This window comes from Metarhizium acridum (genome assembly GCF_019434415.1).
Source record: "Metarhizium acridum strain ARSEF 324 chromosome Unknown scaffold_405, whole genome shotgun sequence".
Taxonomy (NCBI): domain Eukaryota; kingdom Fungi; phylum Ascomycota; class Sordariomycetes; order Hypocreales; family Clavicipitaceae; genus Metarhizium; species Metarhizium acridum.
The window spans coordinates 226,163-250,083 of NW_027094034.1; the positions used below are offsets into that span (position 1 = coordinate 226,163).

General features: G+C 52.2%; 9 protein-coding genes across 12 annotated transcripts; 5 read left to right on the forward strand and 4 right to left on the reverse strand.

The window, feature by feature from the left end:
* Positions 1–1,208: 1,208 nt before the first annotated feature.
* Positions 1,209–3,831, reverse strand: IFG3_1 (D-aspartate oxidase; the record flags this gene model as incomplete). Its single annotated transcript, XM_066121029.1, has 5 exons — positions 2,493–3,831; positions 2,309–2,428; positions 2,041–2,239; positions 1,585–1,988; positions 1,209–1,521 (listed from the first exon to the last, which is right to left on the reverse strand). Exons 1-5 carry the CDS (start codon positions 2,528–2,530, stop codon positions 1,209–1,211), a joined length of 1,074 nt encoding a protein of 357 aa, XP_065973961.1. The 5' UTR covers positions 2,531–3,831.
* Positions 3,832–4,106: 275 nt separating this feature from the next.
* J3458_016860 (uncharacterized protein) lies at positions 4,107–5,249 on the forward strand (the record flags this gene model as incomplete). Its single annotated transcript, XM_066121030.1, has 1 exon — positions 4,107–5,249. The coding sequence occupies exon 1, from the start codon at positions 4,524–4,526 to the stop codon at positions 5,247–5,249; it is 726 nt and encodes a 241-aa protein (XP_065973962.1). The 5' UTR covers positions 4,107–4,523.
* A 385-nt stretch (positions 5,250–5,634) lies between these two features.
* On the forward strand, positions 5,635–6,063 carry J3458_016861 (uncharacterized protein; the record flags this gene model as incomplete). The annotated part of the gene is made up of 1 exon (XM_007815715.2): positions 5,635–6,063. The coding sequence occupies one exon, from the start codon at positions 5,635–5,637 to the stop codon at positions 6,061–6,063; it is 429 nt and encodes a 142-aa protein (XP_007813906.2).
* A 1,707-nt stretch (positions 6,064–7,770) lies between these two features.
* On the forward strand, positions 7,771–9,811 carry J3458_016862 (uncharacterized protein). 2 transcript variants are annotated; one of them, XM_066121031.1, is made up of 6 exons: positions 7,771–8,473; positions 8,553–8,839; positions 8,893–8,957; positions 9,013–9,091; positions 9,148–9,540; positions 9,599–9,811. In XM_066121031.1, the coding sequence occupies exons 1-5, from the start codon at positions 8,066–8,068 to the stop codon at positions 9,344–9,346; spliced, it is 1,038 nt and encodes a 345-aa protein (XP_065973963.1). In that variant the 5' UTR covers positions 7,771–8,065; the 3' UTR covers positions 9,347–9,540; positions 9,599–9,811. The 2 variants fall into 2 exon arrangements, with proteins under 2 accessions (XP_065973963.1, XP_065973964.1); XM_066121032.1 differs by having other exon boundaries at positions 8,893–9,091.
* A 42-nt stretch (positions 9,812–9,853) lies between these two features.
* On the reverse strand, positions 9,854–13,011 carry J3458_016863 (uncharacterized protein). 3 transcript variants are annotated; one of them, XM_066121033.1, is made up of 5 exons: positions 12,156–12,972; positions 11,922–12,099; positions 11,100–11,862; positions 10,433–11,037; positions 9,854–10,362 (listed from the first exon to the last, which is right to left on the reverse strand). In XM_066121033.1, exons 1-5 carry the CDS (start codon positions 12,205–12,207, stop codon positions 9,963–9,965), a joined length of 1,998 nt encoding a protein of 665 aa, XP_065973965.1. In that variant the 5' UTR covers positions 12,208–12,972; the 3' UTR covers positions 9,854–9,962. The 3 variants fall into 3 exon arrangements, with proteins under 3 accessions (XP_065973965.1, XP_065973966.1, XP_065973967.1); XM_066121034.1 differs by having other exon boundaries at positions 11,922–13,011; XM_066121035.1 differs by having other exon boundaries at positions 9,854–11,037.
* On the reverse strand, positions 12,993–13,649 carry J3458_016864 (uncharacterized protein; the record flags this gene model as incomplete). Its single annotated transcript, XM_007815712.2, has 1 exon — positions 12,993–13,649. The coding sequence occupies one exon, from the start codon at positions 13,647–13,649 to the stop codon at positions 12,993–12,995; it is 657 nt and encodes a 218-aa protein (XP_007813903.2).
* Positions 13,650–14,731: 1,082 nt separating this feature from the next.
* Positions 14,732–17,409, reverse strand: J3458_016865 (uncharacterized protein; the record flags this gene model as incomplete). Its single annotated transcript, XM_066121036.1, is given in 6 exon segments — positions 14,732–15,462; positions 15,482–16,016; positions 16,103–16,835; positions 17,047–17,169; positions 17,227–17,290; positions 17,365–17,409. 6 exon segments carry the CDS (start codon positions 17,407–17,409, stop codon positions 14,971–14,973), a joined length of 1,992 nt encoding a protein of 663 aa, XP_065973968.1. The 3' UTR covers positions 14,732–14,970.
* A 922-nt stretch (positions 17,410–18,331) lies between these two features.
* On the forward strand, positions 18,332–19,963 carry J3458_016866 (uncharacterized protein; the record flags this gene model as incomplete). Its single annotated transcript, XM_066121037.1, has 2 exons — positions 18,332–18,674; positions 18,831–19,963. 2 exons carry the CDS (start codon positions 18,332–18,334, stop codon positions 19,961–19,963), a joined length of 1,476 nt encoding a protein of 491 aa, XP_065973969.1.
* Positions 19,964–22,591: 2,628 nt separating this feature from the next.
* Positions 22,592–22,858, forward strand: J3458_016867 (uncharacterized protein; the record flags this gene model as incomplete). Its single annotated transcript, XM_066121038.1, has 1 exon — positions 22,592–22,858. One exon carries the CDS (start codon positions 22,592–22,594, stop codon positions 22,856–22,858), a length of 267 nt encoding a protein of 88 aa, XP_065973970.1.
* Positions 22,859–23,921: the final 1,063 nt, after the last annotated feature.

Consider the following 23,921-nt stretch of genomic DNA (forward strand, 5'->3'; position numbering starts at 1 on the left):
TTAATAATCTTATAATAAACGAAGATAAAGATAAAGCCTTTTTAATTAACCTTAATCTTATAATTAAGGTGCTATAAGTAAACGCGACTAGAGTAAAGAAGAAGACTAATATTAGAGCGTTTATAGCTATTAAAGCACTTCTTAGTAATAAGTATTTCTTTATATATAACCTTAAGTCTTTTTTCTAGGTTCTCTTTTAGATTTATATCTATTATAATAGTTTAGGTAAAGATATAAGTTCTATTAAGTTTAATAGCTAGAACTATAAGAAGAATAATAGGTTAGTTTAACTAAAAGTTAGTATAATAGGTAATAAGAGTATATTTTTAAAGATTACGAATAATAACTTTACGCCTTTCTATAGGCCTTTAATTCCATTAATAAATAAACTATAAAAAAGGATTTTTCCCTATAAAGAGACGTGAAGAACGGAAAACTTAAGGATGTATTATATAATTAAAGAAATTTTAGCTAATAGTTAAAGTAACTTAAATATACTTTAATTAATGTAAAGCGTAAAGTCCTATTTAAATAAGATACCCTATTAGTTATAGCCTATAAATTTTTTCACATAGTTAATAGCTACCTTAATTATTTAAGATACCTATAATCGCATAATACATTCGCGTTAACTTCTTAGGCTTAAATAATTTCTTAGCTGAAGTTATAAATCGTGGAACCTAAATGTAACCTAAAGAGAGCGGAGAGGTAAGGCGAGGGCTTTTTTTTTTTTTCTTTTTTTTTTTATAGGGTGTATAGTTAAGGTTACGAAAGCTAAAGGCGCATCGCCACGTCTGGATCCCGGTAAGTTCCGGAAGTCTAGTTCCTGGGTTAAGAAGTAGACCGTGCGAGCATCTTAGAATCGACACTATGTGGGTCTTAATTTTTCTTGAAGAGAGTTTCCCGAAGAGGAAGCAATAAGTGCACATAATAATACACTAATTTACTAAAGTATATTATAGTATGAAGCGTTGCATCCAGGTACCTGATCTGTTTAAATACTTTTTGCCTCCCACTATATGTAACACCACCCTCCCTCCGGTGGACGAAACGACCAAGTTAAGTAGTTCTTTGACGGAAAATACGCAGCCATGTTCCTTTCTCATAATTCATCATGTAATTCATTACTCGTCCTTCTCCAAGATACATGCCCCCAGGAGGACCTCTTACATTGTAACTGCGCAGTAACATCATCACCGGCGGCCAAGCTACAGTTTGGCCCGGCTCACCTGCTGCTCCAGCTCCCGCAGCGCGTCGTCGACGCAGGCAACGGCGTCAAGCGCCATGCCATAGCCGGCCTGGAACCCAGTGCCGCCAGCGCCATAGTTGTGCACCAGAACGCGTTCGGATCCGCCAACAGAGATGCTCTCGCGCTCGACCCTCGCTCCGCCCTCGCGTGATGGCCGGGCGCCCGCAAACACAGCCAGCATCTCGCAAGGCCCGTCTCGCAGCTCTTGCGGACAGAGGTCCCTTGTGCGGCGTACAATCGAGTCTGTTTCGTGACCATACGTGGACGGGTCGCTGCGGGTGGTTAACAGGATCAGGGACGTGGGGCGTGGGCGTGAAGGTTGCGAGCCAACTCACTTGTTGCCCTTTTGCATGAAGCCGCCCAGGATGACGTTGCCGTTGGACTGGGGCCGCGGGATAATGTACGTCTCGTAGTCACGGCCGTGGCGCATCACATTCCTGCGCATCATGGGGGCTCGTGCGAGGACGACCTGGCCGCGGGTAGGGAAACACTTGGCGTCCTGTACGCCGGCCAGCGTCCTGGCCGCGTTGCCGGTGCAGTTGAAGACGATTTGGGTCTGGGGGCTGACGTAGGCCGCCTGGATGCTGGGAAGCTTCTGCCGGAGGAAACGGACGCCGTAGTGGTCTTTGAGGAGGTTGTAGAGGTATGTGAGGTGTTTGGGCGCGTTGACGGTGACGGACGTGCAGGACATGCCGTATTCGACGCCGGGGGGGAGTTCTTGCTGGGGGATGGTTTTGAACTTTGACGGGGTCAACTGTGTTTTGCCTGCTGAATGGAGGAATGAAACGTACGTCCTTGAGATATCCTGATATGGATTCGATCTTGTCGCGGGGTGCGTGGGCGTCCCAGTACTCTACGGATTGCGTCCACGATACAAACGACTCGGTGGGATTGTGAGAGGCGAGGCTTGTGAGGTGAGCGTAGCCGAGTTTGTCCCATCGAAGCGCGTTTGCGTCGCTCCCCGATATGCAGGAGAAGTTGCAGCCGGCCCTTGAGCAGGACATGTCAGGACCAGTGTTGGTTTCGATATGGGTTTGGCAAGGACAGAGAGCATCATACCAGGGCGAGGTGTAGGATGGCGAAGTATCGCCTGGGAGGTATTCGGCAACGACGGTGATGCATTGGCCTAACCCGCGCTTGCAAAGGACCAGGGCGACATCGAGTCCAATAATGCCCGCGCTGGGAATACATGAGTATCTGGTCGAGCATCATACACAGCAAGGGAACCGGATCTCGGGCTCACCCCACAATCACGATTGAATCTGCCCAAGACGCAGTCATGGTGACAAGTTGAGAGCCCGCAAAATGAATAATGGTTCCGGTCGTTGAATGAATTGACTTTTGCAGCAAGGTGTTGACGGACGTCAAGTCCGTTATGCCGATGCAGCCCTGGTGCCGACACCGGGGACCAACTCCGCTTTCCGCGGCGCTTCCCCAGAATCCCCACCACTCAAACCCCAGCTATGACCTGATCGGATCAGGTTTTGCGTTATCACAAGGTAATTGCATAGATATAAGTTACAGTGTGCCGTGTTCTGGTATAGGGTTACGGGTTGCACCTAGGCCGCGGCAGAAATTTGTCGCGATCGTGGTCTATGCTCGGGGTTGACTGCCGGGCCGTAGGGTAAAGCCGGACGACCATGTTATCCTCGATGAGTCAATATTAAAATGAAGCATGTTTTTCATGTTACTGCCTGGTAACTTCCACTTTCAACCTCACATGGCGCGAAATGAAGCCCAAAGCAGTTCCGTGTCTTACTGCTGCCCTCGATGACTGACTGACGAGACTTACGCCGTCAACGCACGTAGCTGCGTTTGAGATGGCCAGCTTTGACACTTTTGAGTCCGTCATCATCTTCGGGCCGGCTTTTGTCTGTCAATTTCTACGTATGCCCAGTCTACTGTATGATCTGGTGGTGGCGAAAGCATCTGACCGCCTGCCGCCAGGAACTATCCCAGGCGAAGCGGGTTATCAGTTCCTATTCACGCCCTCACGCACTCGGATAGACGTTGCGGCTGCCAAGGTAAATTGTAACTGCTTAGGAACCCCACACTCTCGAGTCTCGACCGTCGCCTCGCGTATTGTTGCCAGATTTGGTCTCGGACGCTCTGCAGCCCTCATCTCATACATAACTGCTCGGTTAGTCTCGTTCCGGGGATCCTGGAGATCTCCAAGACTTCAAGCAGCATGATTGGAGTGCCGGCAGATCCAAGGGCTGTCACACATGGCGTCGTCGCAAGAAGCGGGTACGTTTATAACCCTTCTCCTTATTTCAACGTGAATTTACCTGCTCTGAATTTCCTCTCATAATAAATGTCCATTATTTGCCCATGCAAACACCTGTACTTTGTTCATACAAGTGCGACAAGAACGTCCCCTCTTGTCACCAATGGATCAAATATGGCCTGCTGTGCCAAGGCTACAGTCGACAGCTCACATGGATCAACGCGTCACATGAAGAAAAGGAGTCTGCAGACTGATGGACCCCTAGTTCCGGGGAGAAACCCAAACAAAAAGCCCCCTGGCTGCCCATGTATTCCAAAGACGCGGGCATGGTCAAAGTCAAAGTGGCGACATCAGACTCGCTGGCCGTTGCGGCCCGGGAGCAGAAATACCTCCGCATCTTCTGGAACGACTACTTTCCCAACGGGCGTGCGTTTTCCGACCAGGCGTGCTGCTGCCCACGGGGAGCTGGACGCGCGCCGTCGACCGGCTGCATGCGTCCGAGCCGTTGCTGCACAAGCGCTCAGCGCGTCTGTTCTGGGGGCGCAGAACAATGACGCGCAGCTGAAGATGAAGGGCCTGCAGACATGTTGCAGTGCCGCGGTCGACATGCTTCATGCCGTTTAGCACCGGCGGCTGTCGAGAAGCGATGGTGTCCTGGCGGCAGTCAGACTTCTGGAGTTTTACGAGGTAGATATCTTGCCCGGTATAGTGTCCACATGTAGTGTTCTCTGACTGTGCTGCACTTAAGGTCTTATTCGGGTTCGGTGCAGAGATGGATGCCGTCAACTCCAACCTGGCGAGTTGGTGGAGGCACAACGACAGCCAGCTTGCCTTGATCCTTCTTCGCGGGCCGCACTCGTTTCAGCACGGCCCGGCTCATACGCTCTTTATCGATGCGCGATGTAATACGGTGAGTGTGAAGGCAAGGCGAACAAGTGCGGGCTTTTGCTGTGAACTTCGTTGCTGACATGTTGGTACGCCTTGTCCCATCTGACCAGGAGACGAAGATGTCCACTCGAACAGCCAGACTGGATCACCATACCATGGATGTATTGTAACAAGTCCATTGGGGACAGATTTGTCATTGTTCTCGTGCACTTGCCTGGCGTAGTGGAGGGCATGGGCATTGTCCAAGATGCTGCGTCCATAGATCTTGTCGAAAAATGGAAGAAGAAAGCATTCGAATCGTGCTTGATGCTGCGAAAAGCAATGCAAATGTGGGAGCTCGACATCGGCCCCGAGCTCGAGAGATTCGACTACACCGTTTCTCCCACGCCGTTGAAACCGCCGTTCACCGACCGCGAGGTCTTACTTTTGCATCTGAGCACGCTTTTCTGGGCCATCTCCATGGCGGTAGACTCCTCTCTGGGACGTCTGTACGGACAGAGCCTTGAGTCCAGTGCCTTTGAAGCGGACACTGGAGCTGGCGTTGGCACAAAAGATCCCTTGCCGACCCCAACTTCTGTTGACGAAGCGAGACGGGAATTTGAAAGCACTGACGCAGGCCTGGGCATGCTTCCAATGTACGCGTTCAAGATTGCCCACTCTATACCGCTCCTGTTTGAGCGGGAATCGGGGGCTTTTGGCTGTAATGTCGCGCTGTTCCCGTTGCTGTCGGCGTGGCGCTTTTTCGCAACGACCGAGATGCCCGGTGAGCCGCGGCCCGAGCATCAGATTATTTCAAACTTGCTCACCAAGGAATTCCAGGGCACTAGTGTCGGGAGATTTGCAGAGACTTTGAAGCGCAATGTGTGGCAAGTGGAAAAGTGCTAGAGTTTTACCATGCAGCAGACGCTGGGCTGTAATCTAGACGGCTTTCAAGTGCCGCTGCTGGCATAGTCAGAGCTTGGTGTATTGTTGTAGAAGACGTAGAAATCACCGTGATGTAGTTTTCGAGTCGGGGACCGTAGGTAACTTGTGCATGAAAAGACAGCTGTCAACATCCTGCAAGCGATGACAAGATCCGTTTCCGAGCTTCGCCCTCGCAGCTCGCGTTGCACAACCATTATTTCCGGCAAGTACGGAGGATTGATCGACAAAGTCTCCCCAGCTCAGCAAATTGGTCGCTCCGATATTTGGACTATCAATTGATACCTTGTCTGGCGCGACCCGGATCGGGCATAGTGCTCCCGTCCTTCGCCGCGGCAGCATCGGCATCATGCAATGGCCCATGGGGATGCCCGACCCCTCATCGACTTCTCTCCGACGACTTTCCTCTTTATTTGTAGTGCAAACAGATGGTATATTCTGCATCTCGACGAAAATGTGGTCCACGAAACTTCCCACCGCTCAATTCTCGCTGCGCGCCGGCGCCGTATGCACACGACTGGTGCCGCTCACGGCGACGCGGCCGTTCTCAATGAGCGCATCGCTGGACATGCCCAAGAAGAAAGCAGCGGCGGCGGCGTCTTCTTCGCAGAGCCACAAACCGCACCCTACAGAGTCGGAGGAGGACGTCAGCGCCGACCGATCGCCCGTCGACCCTCTTCACGCGCCGAAAACGGTCGACAGCCAGAGCAAGCCCGCGGGCGCGCAAAAGGTGAAGCCATCTCCGAGTGGGCACAAGCAAAAGACGACGTCAAAGTAATTGCCTGCGCACGGGAGTACTGAGAGAGCTTTATGGAGGGAAACCTTGTATTAGTCTGCAGATACTTGCGTGTTGGTTTCGCCGTGGATGAGCCCAAGATTGGGGATTTTGATCTGGATTACCGAGTCTCTTACGTGCTCGCCAGACGGGGTTGGAACGTAAATCATAGCTATTGCATGGCTTTTCAAGGCCTGCCATAATTATCAAAGTTATTCTAATCATGGCCTTGTTATGTTCCAAGTTGCTTAGTGTTTTGCTCTATACGCCCCTGGCACTATGATGCATCTCGAATCCCATTGCTGTTCGGTCTTGTGCCGGCTAGAAAACGAAAGCGGATGCCTTGTCCTCTGTCCTCTTACGACTAGTACCAACTTTCCACGCAAGTTGTTTGACTTTGACCTGCACGTACGACGAATGGGACGTTTCGTACATTTATGGACAGCCACGTAGCCGCTAGGGTCATCTCTACCAGCTTGCGCAAGTTGAGCTTTAGAACAAGAGCAGGTAGTTTGGCGCTGGACAATATAGATGCATTATTAAGCTTTAAAAGAGGGGATTTTATGCACGTTTAGTAAAAGAAAACAATTAGCTTTATATATTATTCCAGAAGAAGTAGAGAAAAGGGGTAAAAAAAAGCACACCGAAAATCTACCAACTTTACATACACACTACCTTATAGTTTACCTTATTCTAGAGGGCTAAATACTCTCTGCAATACGATGAACTAATCAACGCTCTGGGACAAGGTAAACCAACAGACAGTGTTCATTCAAAGCTCGTAGATTTTTGGGTGCACGTAGCCTCTTTTTGTAATGGGAAAGTGTGCCCTTGCACTGTTCCGACAGACCAATTGACCGTAGAGCCCAAAGATGCGCCAGTACTGGCATCTACTTGACTTGTCCTAGACCTTGCATCAACAGATGAGGCCTACCCGCTTAGGTGACCAGCCGTGTCTGGGAACCTGAGCGCGGTATCGCCACCCTCGTATCCCCTAAAAGCAGCGAAGACTACAACTAGGTCATAGTATCCACAGGGCCCCGGGTAGCAGCTGGTGACTTCAATTGACATCAAAAATAGTGAAGATTGGAGCGTTTATGATGCAGCGTTTTATAACCTAGATTATCACGGGTACTTATATCATCATATAGTATGTTAGGGGATTAAGGTACCATGTAAAATTAAGCTTTTAATTGGTTGCTTATCCCCGCAGCTACATAATTGTAGTCTTCGCTGCTTTTAGGGGATGTGCAAACATTGAAGGAACAGCTCCTTCCCGTCCTCGCCTCTGGCGCCCCAACCCGCTCTCCCCGCATCGTGCCCCTCGAATCCTCTTCTCCGCCATCCGCCACCTACCGGAATGCGCGTGCCCACCAGATGCTACACACACGACCTGGCTTGCAGAGCCGGCCGCACGCTGCTTCTCTTCTTTTTCAGCCGGCTTGACCTGTATAGTGGCAGCGGCCACAGGGAAGATGATGCCCCATGCATCTGCACTATCCGACGGCCAACGATAGCAAATACTCCATTCAGCTCCAGCTCCACTCTTGCGGCCATGACGTATCGTTGGATCATGATGCCCCTAGGCGCCCCGGGTGTCCAATGAAGGAAGAACTGCTGGGGTGGTGGTATTGCAAACGAACTCTTGTCAGCTTTGTGTTTCCTGGCTCGAATCATTGATACATTTTTTGACCTCTTCCCGCCAAGATCCGCTTTTCTTGTAGCTGCTAACTGCTGACTGCTAGCCTAGTCAGCTTTCCCGATGGGTGTTTTAAAGTCCCTTTCAGCTGATGTCTCCCATCGTGTCTATTAAATCTCCCGCTTGCCTGCTTCGATTTCTTGGCTCCCGCAACATGCTACGTTCGTGGGGTGGTTCATTTAGGGAGCATGACCGCGACGTCGACACGCATCAGATCGCCCTTCCCTTAACAGCCAGCCAAACAACACACAAGTGCCCGACTTCATTGTTGAAAATCACACGGATTTGCCCAACCTCCTAGCTACCATGCTCAACGTCATTATTGTCGGTGCCGGAATTGCGGGCCTATCGGCAGCCATTTCGCTTCGACGGGCTGGCCACTGCGTCCACTTATACGAGAAGTCGTCGATGAACAACGAGATCGGTGCTGCCATACACGTACCTCCCAATGCGAGCAGATTTCTGACAGCCTGGGGGCTGGATCCTGTTCGATGGCGCTGGGTAAGGGCGCGGCATGCGGACTTGGTTGATCCTTTTACTCTGCAGCCGAGAGCTGCCGTGTACAACGAGAAGTCGGCTGCTTCTGTAGGCGGCCTACCCCTGTGGTTATCCCATCGTGTCGACCTACACAATGCTTTGAAATGGATGGCCACCAGATCTGATGGCCCTGGTGCTCCGGCCACGATTCACCTAGACTCGCTGGTGATGGCATTGGTATGTTTTTTATTCATGACGGACGAGTATTTTGGCAACGGCTTTTGGTCTTGAAGGTTAACAATGTGGCCACGGCTAGAATCCTTTGAAACCATCCATCACGCTCGCAACTGGGCGTGAAATATGTGGCGATCTAGTCATTGCGGCTGACGGTGTCCACTCCATCGCTCCCGAAGCCATCTTGGGCCGTAAAGTCGAAGCCGTTGATCCCGTGCACGCAAATTACTGCTATCGCTTCCTCATCCCTGTAGAGACGTTGGAGGCAGATCCTGAAACCAAATTCTTTACCGAGGGCCGTGATGGGTACAGTCAACTATTTGCAGACGACAACTCACTACGCCGACTCGTAGTATATCCTTGTCGAAAGTCAGTCATCGCATCATAGATTTACTGTTGCACCAAGACTGACAAGATGAAAGTAATACGCTTCTCAATTTCGTAGGCATTTTTCATGAACACGAGACCAAATCTGACAAGAAAGAAAGTCCGTGTCACTGGAATCCTGTTTTTGTGATTGAAATCATATTGACGGAATCTAGATTGGCATGCCACTGTTGATATACGTCGCGCCATGGATACATTTTCCGACTTTGACGAGAGACTTCTCAAGGTCATCAGGTGCACAACTCTGCTCCCCCAAGCCCGCCAGAGGACCAGCGCTGACCACCCATCAGCAAAGCAACGGATGTCAAGTGTTGGCCACTACTCTACCGACATCCCTTACCAACCTGGAGCAAGGGTCGATTGACACTGGCTGGCGATTCTGCACATCCAATGCTGCCTCGTAAGTTAAATGCCGGTGTAATGGGGTCCGCCGCCCCAATGTATGCTGACCATACCAGATCAGGGTCAAGGCGGCGCCCAAGGGCTTGAGGATGGCCTTGCTCTTGGCATCATTCTTTGTGGTGCCAAGACGCCGGCCGAAATAGAAAGGCGTTTGGAGATTTATTATACGACTCGACATAGAAGAACAAGCGTCATTCAAATTCTCAGCAACGTTGGCGCGGATCAGGCAGGCCTGGTGCGAGACGAACTACGCCAGTACATGAGCGACGACGAAATACCCCGTAAGTGTCATGGCATGGCTGTTCATAGCAAGTCCAGCTAATGGTGAACTCTTGGTAGGAGGCCATGGAGAAACCATGGCGTATAGTTTTGGGTTCGATGTCGTGCGGACGACGTTGACCGCTATGAAAGACTATGACCCGTCTTTCAGACTCCCCGATGACTTTTTTGATGGACCCGTTATTGGGGTGCCCGGGAGGTGCAAGGATTTGGTGAATGATGACTTTTTGTCCTCCTGAAAGTCTATCAACGCGGGCACATTGCACTGTTGGCAAAAAAAAAAAAAAAAACTTGGTTGGTGGATCATAAACTGTGGTCAGGCGATGGCATACTTAAATTGAAGCATTCGGAATCTCTTTGGAATCACCAATCCCGTCTCGAAGCAACCGATAAAGTTATTTACATGAATCGTCAGAACTGGGCCTCATCTACATAACGGCAGGACCCCAAGACTGTCTCCATCTCCATCCCTCGTATCGGAAAAAAGTTCCATCCTTCCCGGAAGAGCAGCTGCCCAGCTCCATGGATCCCCATCAACTGTTCCGTAACTCATCAAGTTTGCCTCCAAAGCGTCGCCTGGGTTGTCACCACCCTGAGATTTGGCCTCGTTGATGACGAGGACAACTCTATTATACAGTTCTTCAATGATGACGCGGATCTCGGTGTAGTGTTCTGGATCAGGGATGAGTTCAAGTACCGTATCAAAGAGCTGAATTGCGCGCGCAGACAAGATTCCGTCTGACAGGGCATCCGGGTGTGTGGGTTCAATGAAGAGGTTCGCCAGGAGGACCATCATTCCCGAGAAGTGAGGACAGGAGCATTGCCTAGAGCTCAAAGTTAGTATGATTTGGCCGCTTCTCGCTGGTGACCAGGAAAAATGGGTGGCGGGCATACCAGATGAGACACTCTGTCGGTATGCACTGGTCGAAGAGTCGCAAACAGCCTCGGCTCACTTGCACGACTTTGTGCCAGCTCCCCGGTAGCAACCTGACTTGCTTTTGTGACGCGGCGTCGGAATCGTGGCGCTCTGTACCCAACGCCAGGTTTCGAATCGCGTTGCGGTCCCCGGACCGAATTGCCTGGACCCAATTTGAGTCCTGGCTGTAGATGCCGTACGTCATGACGAGGACGAGCAGGTATACATGATACATCTTGGTCATGTGTATCACTGCATACTCACCGATAGACGCGTCTAAATTGTCGATGTTGAAGGCAGCCGGTATCGTACTGTACCAGTGGGTGATCATGCGGTCTAGCTGCTGCACGCGTTGCTGCCGCGCCTGGCGGGACATCTTGGCAGAGCTGTTTGAGTGAAGCCAGTCATATACGCGCCCCTGGATCTGGGCGAGGTGGACCATGGACCTGTGGTAGTTGAAGTAGGTCTGGCGGTCCTTTGTCCAGAAGACGCCGATGTCGTCGGTGGATTTGGCGGGCGGCACATCGATGTCGATGTCGCTATCCAGCTGGACGGATGGGACTTGAATGCGAAGAGAGATGTCCTTGTACGTGTTAGGCCCTGTTTATTTGCTGCGCAAGAGGAGAAGAAGGGGGGGCGGGTTACCTTGTCCAGCACGTAGGCAATCCAGAACAGGCGTTGCCGCTGCAGGTTCTCGTCGGGGGAGTAGAGTTTGGCATGTTCTCTAGAGTGCAGGCGCATTCTGTGAGCCAGTCGTATGGCTGTGCCGATGACGACGCTCGCCGGGCCCGTGTCGCTGCTGTTCTGGAACAACATGACGATGCCGAGCAGGACCTGTAGACCCAGCAGGTCCTTGTCTCTAGTCACCAGGTCGGACACGACGGACTGGGCGTTCTTGAGGAAGAAGTTTGCCCGGTGGTGCCGGTCCGAGCCTCCGCTGCCGTTCAACAACTCGGGAACGGGCGTGCGCAGGGCAATGGCCAGCACGACTTGGATGGCAGCCCAGGAGGCCTTGTTGCGCGTCGACGGGTCCACGTACGACTGGTTGAGCATGGACATGAAGGACTCCTGGTCGAACAGGGGCATGATGGGCGCAAAGGTGTCAAAGTAGTGGTTGACAATGGGCATGATGTCGGGCTGGGGCGGGAGCGGCAGCTCGTCCTTGGGCGCGAGGTCCACGGCCCAGGGGAACTTTGTCGACGTCGAGTCGAACATGGGGTCACGGAACGGGAATGCGACGTCAAAATCGGCATCGGACAGCGTGATGGCACTGTCGCCGCCCTGCTCGTACTGGGACGATGACCACGAACCGGTTGTATCTGGCGGTCTGGAAGCCTGCATGGCAATGAGCTGCTCCAGCTGTTTCTCTATCCTGGCCAGGCGGTCGTCTGTCCTGTCCGTGTTTGCTCTACGGCAACAGACGTCAGCTGCGTTGGAAAATGTCAAGTCTTTGGGAATCCGACTCACGTCGTATATCGCAGCTCCTGTTGACGATGTTGGAGGGCGGCTGCGCGCACCTTTGCCGGCGGGTTCGGCTTGCGCCTCCCCTTGCCGGTGGTGCACTCGGCTTTGTATAAGATGCAATTCGAGCAGGTGGGCTGCAGCATGTCGCATTTGATCTTTTTAGTAAAACACAGATCGCATGCTGTGCCAGAGTCAGCTGCCGTGTCGCCGGGAGCGGGCGTGTAGCTTGATGCTGACCTTTGCGGCGACCCGGTCGGCCCAGCGCGTGACTGTCTACACGCGCTGTCATGGTGGTTTGCGAGAGGGCAATATGGGGCTGTCTACGCTTTCATCAAATGAATCATAAAAACAGATCCGACCAAGGGCATCGGGGACCCGGATCAGCTGTTGACGAGACACGGTGCCGGTCAGACTTGTCGGCTTCCCAATTCTGATGACAAATTGCTGCTCTGGCCCATTCCTACAAGTCGGGCGACGGTGACGTATCAGATCGGAGGGTGAGGCACGGTCCACTTTAATTGACGGATCGAAGCCTGTGACGAAAATGTTGTGCTTGTTCAACTGCCGAAAATGGAGGACCGCAATCCGATGGACATGTATCATGCCTTGTCGTCACAAGTTCAGAACAGTGGTCTTTATTATCGTCTGGCTGAGGACTCCAATATACGCAGTTTACCCAGTTCGAACAAGGTGATAAACCCCTGGCGACAAGAAGGGCACGTCGTGGAGAAACGCCCTGTCGACTCCTTGCGACGACCAAGTCTACGACGGCCATCTACGGCAATCACAGGTCTCAATCCGGACTCCGGGCTGTGCAACATGAATAAAAGTGTAGGTAAAGACTGTAGCTGACGTCCATGACGATTGACTCCTCATCCATTTCACTTGGGGCGGCCGCCCATCCAAACTCCAAAATTGGCCGGGGACACTGGATCGCTTCATTCACACGCAGCCTCTGTTTTTTGTTCTCTTTTCTAGCAACGGTCTCGGCATTGCTTCCGGGCCATGGCACCAAAAAAAAAATAGAAAATATCACACGCAACACACACGCAACACACACGCAACACACGGGCACTATAGCACTTGAAGAATAACCATGCGGGCCTGCACGCCCGCGCCCTGGCGGTAGTCGGTCAGGTCGGCGCTGACCAGCTTAGCCCTGGACTCGGCAACGAGAGCAGCCACCCTGGCCGCGTAGCCGCCCGTCTCCCAGATGGAGGCGAGGACGGTGGCGACGACAAAGCCGGCGGGCCGGACGACGCGGACCAGCTCGGCCATGGCGTCGGGCCCGACGTGGCCCTGGGTAAAGGTGCCGATGCAGACGGCGACGGCGTACGAGGCGTCGCGCTGCGGCAGCGGCCCGGACATGTCGACGGCGTCGAGGGCGCGGTAGGCGCCCGTCCTGCGCGCGACGCCGAGCATGCCCGGGCTGAGGTCGATGCCGTCAATGGTGCGGGCGCCGGCGCGGGCGAGGTGAAGGCCGACGAGGCCCGTTCCGCACCCGGCGTCGAGCACCGCCGCGCGCGCCAGGTCGTCCGGCCCGACCATCCTGAGCACGCACGCGCTGGCGAGCGCGGGGCCCACGTAGTTTTGCGACGCGTCGGCCATTTCCCGGTCGTACGTCGAGGCCCATTCGTCGTAGAGCGCCCGCGTGGCGGCCACGTCGGACGAGGCGTACACGCGCGCCAGTGTCTCGTGCTCCATGTTGGCCGTCGTGGCGGTTGATCCCATGGCGAGCGGGCTGTGTCACGGATGGAGTTGTACCTGGCTTTGAAGAACAAAAAAGGTGGCAGACAAGCAAGTTTTGTATTTTTCAGGGCAACAAGTCGGCTAATAGTTGAGTTTGGAACAGGGGGTCCGGGCAGTCCGGGCGGTCACGTATATCCGGGTAGGTACAAGAAACTGGACTAGACGAGTAGAAAGAGCTTTTTCTTTTTAAAAAGAACGTTTCCAGGCCGTATTTATACGCATTTGCTTCCACCACCCGGTTCCGTGGTGGAGCGAGCAGCAGGCCGATTCTCCACGGGGCCGTAATCGGACCCACTTGTGGCCGTCGCTCCCATGTTCCTCCCGTCGTCTTCCGACCGCCCGAACGGGAGCAGGGCGTGCTTTTGGTCAGACTGGGCAACGTCTGGTGTCCCTGGTAATGAAAGGGCTGCTGCAGGTGAAGATGCGTTGCGCACATGACGCTGGGAGCATGCGCGTTTTTGCGCCATTTAAAAACAGCAGGAATCGAGAAGCCGGGCGGCCGGTGGTGATTGGCGTCGTGCTGCCGCACCATCGGCGCGGGATCCCTGGTTGTGGCGGAGGGGCAGCTCGTGGCCGGCGCGGGATTGGCTGGCCGGGGGACCTTCGGCGGCGGCGGAGCGCTCGTCCTGCCGAGGTAGGCAACCCGAGGGTCTGATCGGCACCGGCCGTGCCAGCGCCGCGGGCCAATCATTCAGTGTCGTGGAGGGCGGGTTGTCAAGCACGTGGAGAGTCTCTGCGGCTATCATGCGATAAAGTGTCCTGCTGGCGTACCTGGAGATTGATCGACATGTTTATAGTACCAGACTCACTGGCGGGCGAGGGTAGTGGACGACGGGCGGCCGCAGGCGCTCCACGCCGCTGAAGCTGGTGCGCCACAGTGCTGGCGCCGCTGCAGGCCGCGCCAATCACCCACCAGTTGACCTGCCTGCCGCCTGGGACCGGGCGCCTGGCACATGTCAAGCGCCAGACCCAAGTCCGCTATCAATCCATCAGTTGAGAATGGCCGCGCGACGCCCAATGACACCAGTTGCCGAACATGTTCAGATACACAAAAGAGTAAATAGACCAATGACTATAGTTGCCGATAATGTAAAAATGATCAAGTACGTACGTGAATAAACACAATGAAAATAAATCTGCCGCCAGGTATCCTCGCCAGCACCCATCCATTACACATTACACATGATACATGTCCGGTCCATAATGAAAACGCCACTCACTGCCATATGTACTTGGAATCGAATGCCATATCCCTGATCCATTCCTCATGTCCCCCAAAAAAAAACAAGGAAAAATCACAAATCTATTGCTCCCGACCAAAAGGCGCAAACTTGGGGTACGAGCCATCACACGCCTCCGTCGTCAAGTAGTTCCCAAACAGCTCCCGTCCGTCTGGGCCCTGGATGCGCAGCGACAACTCTGCCACGCTGCCGAGGTTTCCCCACATGACGCGGATGGGATAGTGCGTGCCGGCCTTGAGCATCCGGCTGACCCTCTTGGGCTCGTTGTCGCCAAAGTAGAACTGACTAATGTCGGCGTTTTGGCGCGTCCACCCCCGGTACGCCTTGGGGCCGAACCACATGAGCGTAATGTCATCCGACCGGTACGAGTGGAACGTGTACCAGCCGTCCTGGCAGGCGTACAGGAACGCGCGGTACTCGATCGCCGCGTTGGCCAGCGTCAGGTTCGTGCCGTCGTCGCGGATGTAGATGCTGTCCACGACGCGTGTTTCCATCGGACGTCTGCGCTGGAAGTAGGACGGCTGGAAGCTCCGGTAGTCTCTGCTGGGGTCGTTCTGGAACGGGTTGTAGTACATCGCGCTTTCGATGCCGGTTTGGCACGTGGGCGTCGGGCAGGCCTTGGGGTATCTGTCCACGGCGGGGCTTGTCGTTGATGTTGTGCTCGACGACTCCTTGGCCGGGTGTGACTTGCTGGGTGGACTTGGCGCTGGCGTGCTTGATGCCTTTGTGCTTGGCGGCTGTGAGCTGCTCGTGGTGGAAGTAGTAGACGAGCTCGTCTTTCGTGCATTCGCTGCCTTGGTTCTTGATGCCCTTGTTTTTGGTCGCCTTGTTCTTGGCTTCTTCCTCGTTCTTGGTCTTTTGCTTCTTGGTGTCCGTGAACTGCTCGTGGCAGTAGACGAGCTTGGTGCTTTGGTGCTTGTAATTGTAGTTGAGCTTGTCTTCGTCAAGCTTGGTGCTTTGGTGCTGATCGGAGTAGAGAGGCTTGTTTTCCTCGCGCTTGGCGCCAGCGTGCTTGTAGCCGTTGAGCTTGTCCTTCTTGAGCTTGATGCTTTGGTGCTTGTGATGATAGTAGATGGGCTTGATGCCTTGCTGCTTGATGACGACTTGGCTTTTAATTTTTTAGAGCTCGTCTTGGACTTGGTAGAATACATCGTGCTTGAACTTGGTCGGCTGGATGAGCTCGGCGCTGCTGACTTGGTGATTGAGCTCTTGGCGCTAGATACTCTGCTGCTCGACATCTTGGTGGTGGACGCTTTGCTGCTTGATGTCTTGGTAGACAATGTCTTGGTTCTGGATACCTTGCCGCTTGTTGTCTTGGTAGTGGATGTTGTAGCTGCTGCTGATTTAGTTCTTGCTATCTTGGTGGTTGATGACTTGGCTCTTGGTGCCTTTGTGCTCGATGTCTTGGCGCTGGATACTTTGGTGCTCGATATCTGAGCAGTCGATGTCTTGGTAGTTGCTGATTTGGTGCTTGAAGTCTTGGTTGTTGATATCTTGGTGCTCGATGTCGCGACTCCCGGCGACCCGGTGCTGGATGCCTTGGCGCTGGATGTCTTGATAGCTGATGTCTTGGTAGTCGATGTCTTGGAGCTTGGTGCCTTGGATCTTGTTGCCTTCGTACCTCGTCTCTTGGTAGTCGATGTTTTAGGACTCGATACTTTCGTGCTTGACACCTTCGCGCTTGAAGTTGTGGTGCTGGATCCCTTGGTAGTCGATTCCAAGGCGGTTGATGCTTTGGGAGTCGATTTCTTGCGGCTTGACGCCTTTGTAGCTGGTGTCTTGGTAGTCGATGCTTTAGTACTTGATATCTTCGTGCCTGATGTCTTGGTGCTTGACATCTTGATGGTAGACGCCCTACTACTTGATGTCTTGCTAGTAAATGACATGGTGCTAGATGTCTTGGTGGGTAATTCTTTGGCGGTTGACTCTTTAGGAGTCAATATCTTGGAGCTTGATATCTTGACGCTTGATGCCTTCGTAGCTGGTATCTTGGTGGAGGATGCTTTGGTACTTAAAATGTTTGTACTTGACGTCTTAGTGCTAATTGCCTTAGTACTCGATACCTTGGTGGTTGAGGTTTTGATAGTTGAGGTTTTGGTACTCAATATCCTAGTACTTGACGTCTTAGTGCTAGGTACCTTGGTACTCGATGCCCCGGTAGTCGATGTCTTGGTGCTGGATATCTTGGTGCTCGTAATAGTCAATGAGCTTGATACCTTGCTGCCTGGTATCTTGGTGCTCGATGTCTTCGTTGATGGTGTCTTGGTCAATGTTTTGGTACTTGTTACCTTGGTACTTGACGTCTTAGTAGTAGATACCGCGGTACTCGACATTTTGGAGCTTGTAATACTGGATGAGCTTGATAACTTGCTGTTTGGCACCCTGTTTCTTGATATCTTGGTGCTTGATGCCTTAGTCGTTGACGACTTGGTACTCGATACCGTAGCAACTAGTACCTTAGTACTTGATGCTTTAGTGCTCGAGACCTTGATGCTTGGCATTTTGGTATCCGATGGCGACGAGCTGATTGTCGTAATAGATGAGCTTGTTTTTCTAACACTTGAGGTCTTGGTTCTGGTTCCTTCAGCGCTGGATACCTTGGTACTTGGTACCATAGTGCTAGATATCTTGATGCTCTGCGTGTTGGTGCTTGATATCTTCGTACTAAATACTTTCGTACTTGATGGCTGTGAACTGCTTATAGCTGTAGTCAAGCTTGCCTTCATTGAGCTTGGGATCTTGGTACTCGGCGCCTTGCTGCTGGATGCCTCGGTATTTGACACCCGCGAGCTACTTGATGAGCGAAATCCACTTGTCTTTCTTGAGCTTGATGCCTTATCACTTAATGTTTTGGTGCTTGATGGCAGTGAGCTGCCTCCAGCAGTAGAAAAGCTCGTCATCCTCGAGCTTGTTGACTGTGAGTTACTCGTAGCGCTCAGTGAGCTTGACACCTGAGGACCTGATGCCTTGCTGCTTAGTGCCTTGCCGCCCGACACCTTTGAGCTTGGCGGCTGTGAGCTGCTTATAGCAAAAGACGTGCTGTCATTTTTTGAGCTTGATCCCTTGGTACTTGTAGCAGTAGATAAGCTTTTAGTCGGTGGTAGCTTTGGGGTGCTTGCGGCAGTGGGTGAGCTTGTAGACGTGCTGTCCTTTCCTGAGCTTGATGCCTCGGTACTCGTGGCAGTAGACGAGCTTGTAGCGCGTGATGGCTGTGAGCTGCTTGTGGCAATTGATACGCTTGATGCGCTGGTGCTTGACGTCTTCTTGCCTGATAATTGTAGGCTTCCTACAGCCGTAGACGTGCTTCCCTCTTCAGAGATAAATACCGTGGTACTTGTAGTAGCAAATGAGCTTTCAGTGCCTGATAGCTTTGAGCCGCTTACAGTGGTTGATGAGCTTGATATCTTGGTGTTTGATGTTTTGATGCTTAGCGCTTTAGTGCTTGGTACCTTAGTCCTCGACAGCTCCAGGCTGCTTATAGCAGTTGATAGGCTTGAGGCTTTATTGCTCGACAACGTAGTTCTTGACGGCTTCGGACTACTTGTAACAGTAGACAAGCTTGTCCTTGTTGAGCTTAATAACTGTGAACTGCTTGCGGCGGTTAATGCAGTTGCTACCTTGGCGCTCGATGTCATCTTGCTTGATATCCTGGTGATTATGATAGTAGACAAGCTTGGTGCCTTGGTTCTTAATAGCTGCGAGGTGCTTGCAGCCGACGCAGAGCTTGTATTTCTCGAACCTGATGCCTTGGTAATCGCAGGAGTAGGTGAGCTTTTAGTGCGCGTCAGCTTGGAGCTGCTTACAGCAGTTGATGAGGCTGATACTTTGGCGCTTGATGCCTTGTCCTTTGGTAGCTGTGAGCTGCTTGCAGAAGCATGCGTGCTTGTCTTGCTTGAGCTGGGCTGATGCGAGCTCGGCAAAGAAACTGTGGAGCTTGGATATCGTGATCTCTGTGGCAATGACGAACTTGAAGACATTCTTCTTGATGACCGCGGATTATTTGTAGGCATGGATAAGCTACTTTCAGACGTAGACAGGCGTGGGCTACTAGAGCTGACTGAGATTGATGAGCCAGGCTTCTGCACACTTGGAGAAGACGCTGAAGAGCGTGGATTTTGCGAACTCGTGAGCGACATAGAAGAACCGGAATCCACGATGCTTGATGGCTGCCAGCTATCCACAGACACGGATAAGCTACTTGTTGACATGTTTGAGTCTTCCTTCCTGGAGCTAATTGCAATGGATGAGCTGGCTGGCATTGATGAGCTGGCCAGCGTCGATGAGCTAGACTCCTTCCTGCTTGAGATAGACACCCAGGAGCTCGGGGTATGTGAACTTGAAGGTATCATACTTGATGGCCGTGAGCTGCTGGAAGACGTAGATGACCTAATCGCCGGCGCCGATGAGCTTGCTTCACTGGGACTAATTGAAACCAATGTGCTGGGCTTTTGCGAGCGTGAAGGAGACGCTGAGAGGCGTATCGTTGCCGAGCTCTTTGACGGGGTAGATGAGCCCGAGCTCGAGTCCATCGTACTTGATAATCTTGTAGTGCTTTTAGCATTATATGAGCTGGCTTTGCGTGAGCTCGGCTTCTGCGAGCTCGCGAGAGGTGCTGAGATATTTGACGATTGTGAGCTCTTTGATGCCACCGACGAGCTGGAAGGCATCATCAGACTTGATCGCTGTGAGCTTATTGCAGGCACAAATGAGCTTGCTTTACTAGAACCAGCCGCAATCGATGAGCTTTCTGACATTGATGAACCTGGTTTTCGCGAGCTAGAAGGGGGTAGCGAGAAGGTAGAAGACATTGCACTTAATGACTGCGAACCGCTTTTGGGGGGAGATGAGCTTGTTATACGTGAACTAACGGGCATCGAGGAGCTTGGAGTTTGTGAACTTGAAGAAGAGCTCGGTTTTTGTGAGCTTGCTGGTGTCTTTGATGAACCAAAAAAATGCGCACTGGATGATGAAGAGCCGCTCAAAGGCATAGAAGAACTCTTCATTCTAGAGCTTGGTTCCTGTGAGCTCCATGAAGCTGTCGAGCTCTGCTGCTGAGGGCTTGATGAAAGTGAACTGCTTGCAGACAGAGATGAGCCTGATCCGATGGAAATAGGGCTGTGCAAGCTTGGACTTTCTGAGCTTGGTTGTTGAGAACTCTGAGCTAATATCGACGAGCTCACTGGTGTCGTTGAGCTAACTGGCCTTGTCGAGCTCGCCAACTTCAATGAGCTCGCTGGCATTAATGAGCTCAACAGCATCAACGAGCTTGTTAACATTGATGAGTTTGTTTTGCTTGATTGAATTGGTTTCGTCGAGCTCGTTGGCATTGGTGAGCTTACTATTGTCGAAGTAGTTTGTTTCGTTGAGCCGAGTAGCGTCATTGACTTGGGCCTGCTAGAGCCGGTGGGCTGAGACCTTGATAGGTCCACGGAGCTTGGTTGTTGAGAACTCTTAGCTGATATCGACGGGCGCACCGGCATCGACGAGCTAATCACCGTTAATGAGCTTGTTTTCCTCGAATTCCCTGTGCTAGCTGGTGCCGTTGACCTTGCCCGACTTGACGGGCTTGGCAGACTTGACGGAGTCGCAGAGCTTGGTTGTGGGGAACTCTGAGCTAATATCGATGAGCTCACTTGTATTAACGAGCTTTCTTTGCTTGAACTAATTGGCTGTGTTAAGCTAACTGGCATTGATGAGCTAGCCCGCATCGATGAGCCAACCACCGCGGACGAGTTAAGTGGCATTGATAAGCTTGCCTTGATGAAACTCGTTGGCTTTGTTAAGCTAAGTGTCATTGACGAATTGACTAGCATCGATGAGCTTGCCCTGCTGGAACCGGTATGCTGCGAACTTGATGGCGCAACGGAGCTCGGCTTTTGAGAATCCAGAGCAGGTACTAACGAGGTAATTGACTCCGATATGCTAACTAGCGTTGAGGAGCTAAGTAGCGTTGGCGAACTCATCGACAGCGACGAGTTGAGTGGCATCGACAAGCTTACTTTGCTCGAAGTTGATTGTTCCTTGGAACTAGCTGGCATGGATGAGCTAACGGGCATCGGCGAGCTGACTACCATCGACATGCTTGCTCTGCTAGAGCCAGTACTTTGCGAAGTTGATGGAGCCCGGGAGCTTGCCTGCTGAGAACCCCGAACGGGTATCGACGAACTAGCTGACAACGATGAGATAACTGACATTGAGGAGCCAAGTAGCGTTGACGACATCATAGGTATCGACGAGCTCACTGGCACCGACGAGTTAATTAGCATCGGTAAGCTTCCTCTGCTGGAAGTTATTGGTTCCTCTACGCTAGCAAGCGACGACGAGCTCAATGGTTTTTCCGAGCTTACTGATATCGATGAGCCAATTGACGTTGACGAGATGACCGGTATTGATGAGCTGATCAACGTCGATGAGCTCAACGGCATCGACGAGCTTGGTGTTTTTTGCGAGCTCAATGACACTGATGAGTTAACTAGCATTGATAAGCTCATAGGCGTCGACAAGCTCGGAGTATTTGCCGAGCTAACTGGCAATGATGAGCTCAGTGGTTCTGACGAGCTACCTGACGTCAATAGGCTCACTGGTGTTGAGGAGCTAGGCAGCAAGGATGAGCTCACTAGTGTCGACGAGTTGCTAGCCATCGACGAGCTCACTGCTGTTGGAGAGATAACTGGTGGTATTGAGGACCTAGCTAGCATCGATGAGCTCACAGGGGACGAGCTTAGTGATTTCACCGAGCTCACTGGCATCAATGAGCTAACTGGTATTGACGATATAACCGATGTTGAGGATCTGATTACAACCGACGAGCTCACCGACGTCGACAAGCTGAGTGTTTTCGAAGAGTTCCCTGACGTCAACGACCTTACCGACGTTGCCGAACTAACTGACATTGACGCGATTGTTCCCTCAGAATTGATTGGTTTCCTCGAGCTGGGCTCTTGTGCGCTGGATGGAGCCGCAGATGTGGACTGCTGAGAATTTGATGGTCGCAAGCTGCTCATTGGAAGAGTTGAGCTTGCTCCAATGGAGCTGACTGGCAGCGATGACCCGGCCTTCTTGGAGCTTGATGGAGTCTCGGAAGACCTTTGCTCCCGAGAGCTCTTTGGCATTGTGGATGCGCCAGGCGACTCCGTGCTGGAGGCTAGGGTGGCACTCGAAGCATGAGATGAACTGGTTTGACCTGACGAACTCGGCTTCTGGAAGTCCACGGACAGCGTTGAGGAACTTGGCCGTTGTGAGCCTGTCGGCTGCAATGATGAGCTGGAAGGCATCGTGCTTGAAAACCGTATGCTGCTCGCCGGCTTCAGTAAAGCTGTGCTATTCCAGCTCACCTTGGACAAGCTCATCAGCGGCGTGAATGTCTCTATGCTTGATTGTGATTTACTACTTGCAGGCTTTGATGAAACATGACTTGACGCGCGCAGCCCGGAGGAAATCGTAGAAGACGTGGAGGAAGTAGATGGTCCCATGCTGGAAGACAGCTTGCTTGCAAGCCCTGAAGAGGAAAACGCCAGCTTTGATGATGCAGGGCTCGGTGAACCGAGCTGCTGAGATGAGCTGGGTGACTTTGAGTAGCTAGGTGTGTTGGTGCTATAAGAGTGATTGCTACTCTCTGGCTCTAATGAAGATGCCTTGGTTGAACTGGCGGCTACAGAAGAGCTAGGTCTCTGTGAGGGGCTCATGAGCCGCGATGACGCCGGTACTCTAGACGACATGAAGCCGTGTGACGTTGGCGAGCTGGACGAGGGCTCAGGAAAGCTCTCAGATGCCCTTGTGCTTGACGGTTTCATCGGCAACGCTGACTCGGAAGAGGTCGTTGCATTTGAGATATTCCCCCGTTCCTTGGAAGATGAAGTTGCGTTGGACTTGGCAGCCACGCTTGGCGTAGACTGCTGCGCTGACGGTGATGTTGCTATGCTCGAGCCCAGGCGTGAGGATACATGCTGAGCAGAAAACGCGGGTATGCCGGAACTCTTGAGCCCATTTGTGGATATTGACCTCACATGAGTTTCTTGTCTTGTAGAAGTCTCTGCAGTTCCCGTAGCGGTACTATGTGTAGTCCTGGGGGTAGTGTTCTCGGTGCAAGAAACAGGAGGTTGAGTGGGAGTCCATTCGCCATGGGAAGACTTGTGTGGCGTTTTTGACGGCTTTCTAGTTTCAGTCGATGCCGTTGTCTTGTATACTGTAGGATTCCCAGTGGGAGCTGTCTTCCCATTGCCCTCAGTGGGAATAAGCTCTTGAATATAGTCATTGTCCACAACTTGCACGCAACAGGCTCCTGGGCGACATGCTGCTTCGGGAAGTTGAGAGTTGCCCGGCTTGAGAAGAAAGAGGTCAGAGCAGCGATGCTGCTCGTAGGGCAAGTATGTGGTGACGGTGTGGTAAACTGTCGTAACCGTCCATGCTTCGTGTTCTGCGGAAACTGATGCCCCGAGGGCAGCAACCAAACAAGCATATGGCTTCATGGTGGCAGCCGCAAAGCTTGCTAACGGCCGTCGCCTCGCAGTGTATCCAATACCTTGCGTGAGAGCCTGTTCATGTTGGAGACAAGAGAGAGACGCAGACAAGATATAATCTACAGTTGGGGACCGATGGATATCATGGAACCATGGTTCCTCGGCGACGGCCCGTCTTGCACTTCATCTCAGAGCAATTTTCAGGTTTCACAACCATTTCGCTCAACTTCGTGTTCTTCCTTGGCCACAGCACCGAGTCAAATCTGTTTCCACGCTTTCACACATTTGGCAAGAGTTACGGGATTCGTGTGGACTCCCGATGGGTCTCTTGGCGAAGGATCAGGGCCGGCTGCAAGGTACCGAACTTGGGGATCTATTGATGTAAATGGTCATATTCCAGAATATCCTAGCTTCGAATAGGACCCATTGATGACGTCTGTGCCACAAGTGGCAAAACGTTTTTTGGATTTGTCTCGCAAGCACAAGCCCATGCTTGTGCTTAAGACTAATATTTGATAAAGCAGTCGGCGTTCGCTCTTCATCGTTACCTAAAG

Excerpts from the sequence above, each read along its gene's own strand:
- J3458_016862 (XM_066121031.1), top strand. The coding sequence starts at position 8,066 with ATGCTCAACGTCATTATTGTCGGTGCCGGAATTGCGGGCCTATCGGCA. Across the intron at positions 8,474-8,552 it reads ACTCGCTGGTGATGGCATTG|AATCCTTTGAAACCATCCAT; the intron begins GTATGTTTTTTA and ends GGCCACGGCTAG. Across the intron at positions 8,958-9,012 it reads CAAATCTGACAAGAAAGAAA|ATTGGCATGCCACTGTTGAT; the intron begins GTCCGTGTCACT and ends GACGGAATCTAG.
- J3458_016863 (XM_066121033.1), bottom strand. The coding sequence starts at position 12,207 with ATGACAGCGCGTGTAGACAGTCACGCGCTGGGCCGACCGGGTCGCCGC. Across the intron at positions 12,100-12,155 it reads CCGACCGGGTCGCCGCAAAG|CATGCGATCTGTGTTTTACT; the intron begins GTCAGCATCAAG and ends ACTCTGGCACAG. Across the intron at positions 10,363-10,432 it reads CCGACAGAGTGTCTCATCTG|GCAATGCTCCTGTCCTCACT; the intron begins GTATGCCCGCCA and ends TTTGAGCTCTAG.